This window comes from Anser cygnoides, chromosome 3 (genome assembly GCF_040182565.1).
Source record: "Anser cygnoides isolate HZ-2024a breed goose chromosome 3, Taihu_goose_T2T_genome, whole genome shotgun sequence".
In the NCBI taxonomy this organism is placed as follows: Eukaryota; Metazoa; Chordata; class Aves; order Anseriformes; family Anatidae; genus Anser; species Anser cygnoides.
In genome coordinates, this window is record NC_089875.1 from 106,303,165 (window position 1) to 106,315,693 (window position 12,529).

General features: G+C 36.1%; 1 protein-coding gene across 1 annotated transcript in view; it reads right to left on the minus strand.

Moving 5' to 3' along the window:
- Positions 1–1,919: 1,919 nt before the first annotated feature.
- MBOAT2 (membrane bound O-acyltransferase domain containing 2) overlaps positions 1,920–12,529 on the minus strand; it is a 96,818-nt gene continuing 86,208 nt past the window's right edge. Inside the window, exons 11-13 of the mRNA XM_048071344.2 lie at positions 12,090–12,222; positions 9,301–9,452; positions 1,920–8,709 (exon numbers count right to left, since the gene is read on the minus strand). Of these exons, the coding sequence (XP_047927301.1) occupies positions 8,487–8,709; positions 9,301–9,452; positions 12,090–12,222 (508 nt within the window). The 3' untranslated portion in view covers positions 1,920–8,486. The remainder of the gene's footprint in view (positions 8,710–9,300; positions 9,453–12,089; positions 12,223–12,529) is intronic.

Below are 12,529 nucleotides of genomic sequence, written 5' to 3' on the forward strand. Positions count from 1 at the left end.
ATCGATCAAAATCGTGACCACTTAACATGCATATTTTTGTCTTTGGACCAAAGCATTAATATGGGAAGAGGCTATCATGGGATGGAGTACATTACTCATTTTGTAACGAGCCAAATGATAAAGTAGGAGACTGAGAGCAAACCAGGAAGATTTGACATGAAGGCCAAGGTGTTTCAAACAAAAGAAAAGCTAGCAAGGAATTCTCCCCCAGTGAAATAAGTTATTAATTACCAAGCTAGTAACTTAGGTATCCCATGGAGAACTCACTGGGAAAACATCACTTTAGTTATGTGAAATACGAGTGTTTTGTTTATATCATGCTTGATTCATATTTAAATGTCTTTTTTTTTTTTTTTTGTAACACCAGAATAACTAGAATAAAAATGTGGAGATTCCCTTTACTGTTATCGTTTACTTAGTTTGGAAAGATAGTGAATAACCCACATGGAGAAACATTTCTTTGCTATGAGATACGACCATCCTAGGAAGAACTGTAAGATTTACTGGCAAACCCCACTGAGGGTACACGCCTCCACTTCTAATTCACTAAGTAGGTTGGAGATATCTTCCCCTGGAACTAATTCTGCATTCTGTACTAAAACATCCTGCATGTTATCAGGAGGTTACTCAGATGGAATTAAGTTCAGTTACAGGCACGGGAAAATATCTGCTTGTTCCAGGATGTTCTTAATCAGGACTTTTTCTTCAGTATCTTAAAAAAGTGGAGTTACAGTTTTCCATCATAGGAATAAATCAGATGCACCAACAAATCTCATCGTCCTGAAGTGGTACCAGAAAACTATATTTTATCTTAATCTGTTCATATGTTTCTCACTAAATGCACTGATAAATCAGTTAGTTAGTTAATTTAGTTCATGGGAATACTTTTCAGACTGGTGACCCCCACCCTTGTGAACCTGAGGAGGCAATTTCCATTGCAGTATCTACGTTCTGGTTGAAATGACAAATCACGAGAGTTTCTATAACTGTATCTGTAGTCCTTTGTGTTGAAATGGCAAGTCTTTTTTTGTCCTTGTTGCTTTGTTTTGTTTTAATCTCCCATGATACGACTTCCTAAAGGGGAATTCTAAACACAACGTTTAAAAATATCATTAGCACAGTTGGGCCTTTGAAGAGACCAACACGTACGTTCTAGTGTTGCTCCAAGCAGAGACATATTTGTAAAGATCTCTTCACAAAATTATATTGGTTTTTCCAAGTACGCTCTGAATCATTAATACCAGATAAAGAGAAGGGAGAAAATGATTCATTATTAGATAGGAAGCAACAGAAACAGCACTTGAGTAGTACTGGCATACTATATACCTTCTTGCCTGTAACAATGTACAGGTGCATGGTAAAGAGCCTATAGGTCAAGGAGTCTCAGTCTGCTTTAATATACCATCACCAGCCAACTCTTGCAGTGGAGTCCTAATAGGGAAGTTCCAACCAGCAAAAGAAATGCACATGTATAGTACACATTTAGTCCTGTTTCTTTTGAGTCAGCAATTAAATAAGCAACTTGTTTGAAACACTGATGTTGGTTCGTTAGTTATGAAGTTACCAGCTGAAAAAAACCTTGAGTTGTCACGTTCAGAAACAGGGCACACGAGGTAGCAATAGGCTTTTAGATGGAATTTTAAAGTTGTGTAAGTACAATTCCCAAATAACAAGTAGCTGGCTTTGAAATTCTATTTACCAGCTCTACTGAAAAATAATTATATGTATACATTTGTATGCCAGCTCCAGACAACATATGGGATAAAAACAATTTTTAAACAGAATACTCCAAATAACAGTGTAAATGCGTGTGTTGTGATGCTTAGTAATCTATAAAGGAGAAACTGCATTAAAATAATTCCATTTTTAGCACTCATTAAAAACAGACAGACACCAATGAATTTAGAAAAACAAGTTCACATTTTTTTAAACTACAGTTTAATCAGATTTAAAGACACAAATTAGAAAAAAACATTTATAGGCAAGTTAAAAACACCTTTAAAACATAACAGCATGCTGCTTCTGCAGCACTGCTGAGACAAATTAGAAATAAGTAATTATTAAAATATCACAATCACAGTGTAACTAACAGTGGTATTTTAATTTTACCATACACCAACACTTAGTTTATGGATCTGTTGAAAAATAACACTTTTTTAAAAATATATATTTTGGAATAATAAAAATGAAATTCACTGACAATGCATTATATTCTGAATCAGGAAAGGCAAATTTAGGAATACTGTAGCTATCCACACTTTCAGGGGTGTTTTCTCATCTGAACATACGGGTATTTGGAGGCATTACTACTTCTGCATTGAGGTAAAACTATTCCCTTGAACATGTGACCAAGGCAGGAAACAATGTAATTCTGTATTTTAAAGTCTTAAATTCAATAACTTATTACAACATCTTCGAATAATGCTATTTTCACCCATCTTATACTATTTTTCCATTCAATGTATTTTGAATGTTCTCTTCTAACTGATCTAGAATACATCTGAGGTCTGGGATTTAAGAATGACTACCTAGTTACTATTTATCATTTTTGACACCTTTGTCACAGTAAGACACATCGGAAGGTTCTTCAGAGAAATAGTCAATACCACTGGACAAAAAAAAGGTACAAAGAAAAGACGTAAAGAGAGCTGAAACACATAGAAAGGCAAAATATGCGTAGGCAAATACTCCTTTAACTTATTGTGACAAAAGATTGTTGCACCTTTAGTATGTAGTGTTACACTATTGTGATTGCCAGTCTCTAGGCACCCTATTTTTTATCTCAGATTTCACTACTTTTTGTATCTCAGATTACATCTTCACCATTTGGACGGAAGAAAGGTACCCTCCCAGTCTGACTAAAGCATGGACCACAACTGTCTGTTCATGCTACGGATCATGGGGAAACCTAAATGTAAATCCAGCCTGGGGTATTTCTCCCTCAGAACAAAAGGAAGGAGATTCTGCAGAGGTGTCTCTTGCCCAGAGGTTCCTTTGGAATAAGGTGCTAGACCGAGCCACTATTAACAGAAAAAGCTTCCTACACAAGTGGCCCAGTTTCCAACTCAGATTTCAGTCATGTATCTGCAGTCCGATTTTGCCTACATGGTCTGCAGCAGAAAACCCAAACTGAAGGAAGCCCTTTACCTTCCACTCAAGCCGTAACCAGCAGATTCTGTTTGCACTTCCAGAAGCAGAACGCTTAGTGCTCCAAGACCAGAGCTGAACAGACGTCAGCAGATGCAGCATACAACCGGCGGGCTCAATGCTACTGTCATGTAAATATTGATATGACCTGTTTTAAACATATTTATGCACACCATAGGCAGCTACAGCTTGTCAATTCGTAAGTGTTTATATGGATATGCACATGGAGCCAGGCCATCTAAAAGTGCCTAAAGCCAAAACCAGGCCTGTGTCACTGCACACTGAACTAACTCACAGAAGAGGGTGAACTGGCAAAATTTGCTTTTGCACGTTTGTATAGCTGCAAAGTGAGCAGGTTATGTTTTAGATATTATTCTATGGGGTGAAAACTGTTACACGTGATAGGTTTTGTTAAAAATACACAAAAAGCTCATCTCAAAACTCGCTTTTAAGAAATTAAAAAAAAATAATCGTTTAGTTTTAATCATAATAAGTAACCGTTGCAACATTTGAAGTTAAAACATCTCAAGGAAACTTTGCAGATGCCTGTATTTTGTGGTGTTTGCAAAGTGTCCAGGTTAGGATAGCAACACCCACCACAGTTCCAGGCAGGTCTAGCGCAGAGCAGCAGCAGCTGGGGCTGCAAGAAGCTCCTCTGTCCAGCCCTGCCTGTAGCGTTAGCAGCGTGAGCCACCCCAGGAACTCTGTGCCAAACCCTCCAGGCCACTGATGCGACACGCTCAGACTGCACGGACTTCTGTGCAGGGAGCTGTGAGCTGTGAGGAGGGGAAAGGCTAACGGTGCCAATTAGCTGAGATTCAGACCTCAGATCTGGTAATCTGGGCAGAGAGTAGGTGCGATTCAGTAGAGTATCTGCTTAGATACTTACTCAGCATAGCATTTAAGTACTTGTTTAACTTGCAGCACTTACAGCCAGCCAATGTTTTGCCAGCACTTAAAAATATACCAAGTGCTGTTCTGAGCGCTACTGGACCTAAATAAATAAAGAATAATTGCGTACTTAAATGCTGTGATGGATCAGCACAGAACATGTTTTTATATGTAGGGTTGGCATCATAATAAAAAGCTGAAATTTATTTCCATCTGTTTTTCTAACACTGATCACCTTACAAAATAAATGGCAGCATTTCCAAATTCACTGGGAAAATAAAAAATCAAACCTGCTCTCAGAATTCAATGAAAATTACAAAGTGAAAGAGTTAAGGGTAAAGGAAAAAAAGCCTAAAATTATTCTAGCTCGTGCTTTTAAATTTCTCTGTCTCTCAAGGTCAACTTATAAAGTTGAACACGTGAAAGTTTACATGTAAGCAACAGTGACACATTTGTATGCAAACACAAGTATACACCTGCCCGTGTACTTAAACAAATTGTCAACAATTTGTTTGCAAAGCTTCCGAGAGAAAAATCCAGACTCTGTTAAAATTACTTTTGATATTGATTTGACAGGAGGCCAGGCTCTCACAAGGGGGTGTTTGCAAAACAGATCTCATCTGCATCAGAAGTTCTACAACCAACTAGATGAATGCCAGTAAAAGGGGCACAACTACCTCGTGTCCATCCTGTCATACAAGCTTAGTGCTTGTGTTTATATTACTTATTCCCACAGGGGAAAGGGAACAAGTTAAGTAAGTGTAAAATTCTTTTACTATTTGATATACTCTACTGGTAAAACTCATATCACAAGTCAGCGTAGAGCACGGAATACACAAAGATCTCTTTGCAAAGTCTTCTCATTAAAGCATGATTTCTATTAAGAGCATATTAAAATGCATATCAATATTTTTACATGATAATGTTTTTTACATGATAATATGTTTTAAAGTGTCACCTATTACTGAAACCTTGTCTACATGTCAGCGGAAGGAATGGCCACAGAATAAGTTTCCTCAGGAAGGGCATAATGTAACTGTAAAGCTAACAAAGCCTTCCCTATTACAACAGTAGTAGGCACCACTGAAACTAGTCTTTAAATATATATATAACACATATCTCTTTCATTAATACAGAAGCATAAAAGGTTAAAAAAAGGTTAAGCAAGTGAATAGTTACTAGCAGGGTGACTACATTTAGTAACTAATATTAACTCATTAAGTGCCTCTTTGAATTGTTCACAATAGGCAAATATCTGCAAAGCACCATAAAATTATGAATAATATGTTACATTTACTTTTCAAAGAGTGCTCATCTGGAATACAGAAAAGACTTCTGTCTTTTCGATATACATTAGTTAAGTGAAAGAACATTGAAAACCACGTTTCCTTTATGTCCAAAATGGTTCTAGTCAATTTGCTTTCCACCTTTTTTTTTTCAGCAAGAGTAATAGTAAATCACTATCATCCTTTCAAGTTCATTATTAGGAAGTTAAGTGTGTAAAACTTGAAGATTATCTAAAGCATCTGGGCTGGCTGCTCTTGTCTTTTTGACTGACCGAATAAAAAGGATCCAGTGCCACATTTTCATTCGTGGTAGCAAGGCAGAACACTAGCAAAGCTGAGGGAAAACAATGACCAAAACCCAATTTGACTAATATCAGAGTGCTGCCATTTAAAAGAAAAACCAAAAAACCTCCTTATGTAGTCCTCAAGAGAACTCATCTGCATAAGGAGCAATTTTTGTTACAAGTACTTCAAGTACTTCTATATTCCACAATGATATTTAAAAAACTAAATTTTAGGACACTACAATTAAAAAGAAATTCTACGCAAAATAAAATTGTCATCATTTTCTTATGTTGCAATTATTTAAGGGGTTCAAATCATGAAGAAAAAACTAATTGTATTGCACACAGAAACCAGTCATGTCCAGTTCTGAAACCCGTATCTTGCTACTTGTGACCAGCTAAAGCAAGCACATTTTCTTATTAGTTTTAACTTGCATGTGAGTTCTGAACAAAACTGTATCTGTGAATTCACTCATGCTGAAGTACTGGACTTCACTAGCCTAAATCTGCTTATTTTCTGGGAGTGCTTGCAATTGCTTTTGTATTTCTTAATGAAGAATTCAGAAGCCTCCCTCGCATGTATTGGCACTTCTGCCAAGACAAGAAGAGAATACCAGATTATTAATGGAAAAATGGCACATGAGATGTACTGGCATCCAAAACTGCTTGTTTGAGTAGATATATAGCCTGCACCAACAAGAAGAGGAATTCAAGTCGAACAGCAGCAAATACTGAAAGAATCAACCCAAAATCTACTCACCCACCCAGAAATGTGCAGTTCTATTTGTTATTTAACGTGAATGTCCTTCCAAGAGCAGAAAGTGGAAAATGTCTTTCCTGATTCTAGCTCTAATAAGGATAAATAAGCATAAAGAAATTAGTGTGCCCTTGCTTATAAACAATGGAAGAAAAAAAATGTCATTTTGTAGAGACAAATGATTACAACGGCAACACCATGGGGAGGTCTACTTGGGTAATCAACAGAAGGATTTAGAAATCAGATTATTTTCTTTTAAAGATAATACAGCTGTCACTGAAACTCTTAACGTCCCTGCCCACCTAAGACTCATTCCATATTTAGTTCCACCTTTCTGTGTCAGTTAAGTAGTGCTAACCTACATGTAATAATTTCTAAAAGTGTGTTTTCCTCCTGGAGTTTTAAGCAAGGAGACAAAGGACAGACACAGAACTACCACAGCAAGGAAACAGCTCTGACCTGACTTAGGATTTGGTTCTTTAGAGAGTAAGTCAGACAAGTATTGTGACTAATTCTGCATGGTCATGTCCCTAGAGGGCTGCTGATGACCATTACAGTTCCCCTGGTATTAGGAATATTGACCCCACCAGTCCAGATACTTGATCAAAAATTTCAGGATCAAAACAGTATGATAAAACTTTTCATTCATTCATAGGTTACTAACCAACAAGCTGCATTATTTTTCTCCAGTAGTATTTTTTTTTCTAGCTTTAAAACTGGTACAACGTGTGGATAAACAGTTGATTTACTAAAATAAAATCATATGAAAACACAGAATATAAGCAATATGTAGCCCTTTAACACAGTACTTTTGCAGGGACAATCATCACAACAAATGATCTGGAATAGATATAACCAATGCATTATTCCCTTGACCTTCTTCTATAATTCAGTTAGTCTGATATTCTCAAGGATTTCTTTCTTTCACTGTTACCCACAAATACTATGTGAAATCTGCATTTTAAATCCTAATTTAAAGAGAAATCTTTTCCTCTAATTCATATACTTCTTTGCATAAAGGGCCATCAATGATTAAGCATACAGAACTTGGTTATCATGGTGATTTCACATTTCACCATATGAATTAGATCTCAAGTTAATTTTGACATTTTTATACCTCAAGCATCATCAACTAACTACTGTATGCCTTAAAATTTAAAATGACTTTGTTTTTAAGTATTAAAAATCATTTTTTGGTAAAATAGTTCTATTCTAGAACAAGTATTTCTGGTATTTAAGGGTAAAAACACTTTTTCATTGAAGTCCTGCTGCTTACACAATGTCTTCAGTGTCCTATGGCTGCCTTTCCTTCTCTAGCTGCAAAGCCTACTTGGTGATGTTTTGTAGTGGTTTTATACTTTAAATTAAAAGAAACAGTATGGAGCTGTCAAGCTCTGGAAAAGGTGAACCTCCAGGTGTATGTGTTTTTTTTTTAATCCATTCAGAAGGGTCATGTGTAATTACTCTTTATCACAGAAACCTAACTATAATTTGGCATCAGTAAAGTTTACAGTTCCATAATGTACTGTAATTGTTTGAGATACTTTAAGAAAACCCTCCAAATACTGAGATGCTTATTGCAATTCCCTTTTAAAGAGGAGGTTCGAAAACCTTCTAATGACTTTGCATTTCATATTTTTACCTTCTTTATAGCATATAGGATCATATATTTGAAATACGCTTTCCACAAAATCGTGAAAATACCACTTAGAAACAATATTTCAGTAAATAGAGGGTTTAAGGCAAGTCATTCATTTGGAAAAATTAATTTCCATTTGTTAACCCTAGATTGACACAATTTTATTTCACCCCATCAGTGCCTTGGGATACACAACGTACATTCAGCAAAGGGCACACATATGACCCTATGGACATACGCTGCAAGTCCTGAGTGCCCATTGAAATAATGGTAATATCTTCATATAAGGCGTGACCCACAGGGACATGGCATGGGAGGGGTTAATCTGTTTTGTTTCCAGTCTTGCTATTGTATGTGATTTTCCTAGGTAATGCATTCTTTTCATACTAAACATCTTTGCAAACAAATACAAACCCCTTTAAAAGGTGCTAAAAATGGGTTTCTGAAAACATACAAAATATATTCATCATAGTACTTCTCAATCACTGCTTTAGTGCTTGATATCTGCAGGTTATTTCTTCTTTCTGACTGAAACTATTATTTGTTGTGGAATAACTGTTCTTTTGCAAAAGATTTTCTTCTTCTAGTTTTTTGGACCACACAGGCTGGATGCTTTCATGCTTTTTACTTCCTTTTTGAGTTCTTTTCAATGGAAATACCAACAGCACCAGGATGCTGGCAATATGAAGACAGAAATAGCAGGAGCTAAAAAAAATACAAAAAACCACAACAAGAAGTAAAAACACTAGTTCAACAAAACTCTCGACTAATCTTATGAGATACTTAAGGAGACCTACTTGCATACAGTACTTTTCACATAAAATATCTAAGCAAAACATGAATATTTTCTTTTTAAATTAAAAAGTAGTAAGGGGAGAAATAGAAATAAAGTCTCCCATGGTATTTAGTGCTGTATCAGAGATGGTACCAAATTTCTTAAGTACCAGATGCCAAGTGAAGAGAAATCTGCTTTGATCTCTTTACTATTTCAAAAAAGTTACTTGTAGGAAGTCATTATCTAGTCTTGATATAAAATAGGTCAAGGACATAAACTCATCTCAAAGGTTTTGTTTTATTTTCCCGCTGCAAGAAAAAATAAGTCCATTATGATAGGAAAACAAGAGCACTTCATTGTTTCTTAAATAAAAACCAAGCTCACATGTTAGAATACAAATAGGTTGCTCAACTGACAAATCTGATAATTATCGCTAATATAATTCAGAAATCTTCTGCCACAGAAAATACATCCATTTCCTTTGAGTTAAAGAAAAGAGAAAGGAAACAGAACATGCTTACCTGTAAAAGGTGAGAGAGGGTTTCACAGAAAGCAGTACAAATGGCACAACTGTGTAACTTATTGCTACTTGAGTTGTCATCCATGTTACAATATCATAACATAGTTTAACAGTAGGAGATTCAACAAAATAGTGTCTGATATTGTTTCTTATCTGAAAAAGCAGATAATAGTAAGTTAGATTAGTAATAAACTAATTACTGCTATCTTCCTGTATAGAATTTTTCCATAAAATTCATAGGATGAATAGAAATGCTACTGTCTGGACAAGCATCTTGTCCATTTAAAATACTTAAAATACATTAACTTCAAAGGGAGTCAATTCAAATTCCTTGCCTTTTAGGATAGCATGCTTCATCCGGTGCAGGAATTTTAACTATTTAAGAATTTAAGCCAAATTAAAAGAATGTATAAGCACCCATCCATGCTAAATCCAGTGCATCTTTAGACTACTTATCTGAATGTGGCAGGCATTCTATTCTACCAACGCATTTTGTGAATACAAAGTTTTGGAGTAAATGAAAACCAGAAGGCTTCTGCTGAAAGCCCCTGTGTAGTAAGCAGCTAACATATGTAAATGGCTAAGATATATTTTAAGACTAGTGGGATAAAAACAAAACAAACAAACAAAAACCAAACAAATAAAAAAAAAGAAACCAGAAAATTCCAAATGTCAGTTCTAATGACAAATGTCAGGAATCTTAATAAGAACTAAAATCAAGTGGGACTATTATAAAAAGATTTATTATTTCATATGCTTAGTCTTCTTTTGTTTGTAAAATCCTGTTTGAATAATGGAATAGGAAAGGTATTTCAAAAAATCCCAAACCTGCATAGGTTTGAGTTCAATTTTGTTTAAGATGAGACAGAACCTCTAATATGAGTCCACTAAACAAGTGTCTTAAGTGGGGATGCCATCAACCCCTCTTGGTAATATAGATACAAAATGGATTCCTCTAAGGTTTACATTTTCCTCCTAATTACATTTTCCTCCAAAATAACTCCTAAATTATCTCAATCATCTGCTGACTTCCAGACTCCAACAAGGTTCCTGCACCTGACAAATAAGATTTTAGGACTGACGTGGGGGAAAATTAACTAATGCCCTCCATGAAAGGTCGTTCCACTAACCACTCCTCTGAAGGCTTCCTGCCAAAACATAATTCTAGGCTGGCTTATGCTGATTTCCTTCTTTACATTAAAACCCTTTTTCGGTTTTCTTGCCCTCTTTACCCATATTCCCATGTACGTATCACATTCCCGCTCAGACTTTGTTAGTTAAGCTAAGAAAGATAAGTCATTCTAGCCTCATACCCTTCTACCTTGCTGCCTGTCATCTCCCCTGCTTTCTCCTATCACCACGTACAGTGACTTGCTCCTGAGTTCTGTAAAGCTTCATCCAAGTTTTACAGAATTTCTTGTAGAGAAATGGAGTACTGTAGGACCTGAAGGATGACATTTAAGACAAATCTATAATTGCCCATAGTAAACATCTGATTATGAAGCATGTAATGCTTAAAGGGAATAAAACAAGTTGAATACACATTTAGGCATGGCAGGAGAAGAAAATGTGAATTGGAGTTGCCAGTTCGTTCAGTCTTAATAAAGGCTAATAGAGTTAAATAATAAACATGCTAAAGTGCCTCTAACATATCTTACCAGTTAGTATTAAGTACCTGTTTGTACAGAAACTGAAAATCTTTTTATTCAATATTTTATTGATTGATGGTATGAAATGGGAATACAACACAGCTTCCTAGCAAAGCCCAGGACTAAGTGCAGGAAGCAGTCTGATTTACTGGACTTGCGCTGTTGAGAAAACACAACTTCTACCTGTGAACTGTCCCTGAACCCTGGCTTTTGCCCCTAGTTGACAGATGCCACAGTTCACTGTGACAGAGACTGGAATGGAGATGGGAAATACACTTATTCTAAAGAAAGGAGTCAATTCTGTCAAACAAAGACTACACCCACATCTCCATGAAGTAAGAGAAGCAGGTGTTTTATTACTGTTAGCAACAATCTAAATCTGAAGTACCACCTTCCCCTAGCTATCACAGCAAGAAAGAGCAGTCTGCTTCATTTCTCAGTCTCCTGGCTCTTTCAATGGAAAAGCGGTCTGCTATTCTGGTCTGGGCTGACATCTGAATATTTTGCTCCTCTTTCCCCTTGAGCAGCTGAAAAACCTGCCTTTGTTCTTATTCAGCTTCTCCAGCAGGACTGTGAGAAATTTTTTGACAGATTTGCTGGGTCCATTTTGCTCTAAATAGCAACAGCAAAGTTTATTATTACTGTGCTGCTGGTTGGGCAATTTTAAGTAGTAACTTCACTACAGATGTTTATCTGCTGTTGAGGGGGAGAATTCTTTAGTTACCATCGTTATAACAGTATTGGACAGAAATTAGGGAGGGGATGGAGTCTATAAATATCTAGCACTAACCCTCAAATTTCAAGCTAATGATCATCAATGATAAGAGAGGCTTTTTCAGAATGATCCCAGGTAACACCTTGTTTAGCATGGCATAATGACACATGATCAGTTACAAGAGAGGAAGAGTTTACACAAAAGATATGCTACAAAGATGTTATAGGATGTGTACATTGCTTCATTCTGCTGATTACTCCCTCTTTGTAATTAATCATTCCCACTGTTCTCATAAATAAAAAGTAAACACTATCAGACATACTGTTTGTGTCATCTGTAAAGCACATCTCTGGACTACAGAACATGGTCTCAATTTTCTTTCACAAAACTACTTATTATTTAAGAAGATACTTGGTTGGTACTTACAGCTCGTGCTGCTAGTGTCATTAGTACTCCTGTTAAAAATGTTAAATAATATCCCGGGTAAACCCCATGCCAAATGGCAGAAAGGATGAACGTCTGGATCGTTGGGCTGAAGGTGGCTCGCTCATAGCACACTCTAACAAATGAAAGACAAACCAAGGTAAATAACATGAGAGACAGATCATCAATCTCTCCTGTTACTATTTATACATTTATACTTTTAGCAGGTTCGCCTCTAACATAATATTTGCAATACAACTGCAGTTTACTATTATTTAATAACATTGCCACTAAATTATGACCTAGAGAAAATATCTAAAGCTACTCACAGCTGCAGATGTAACCCCTCAGTGCTAACCTAAGCTGAGTGCCATCATTTATGGTACTTATTTATAGTGAAGTGATACAGAAGCATCCAAAGACAGGTGTTGGTATTAATAAGG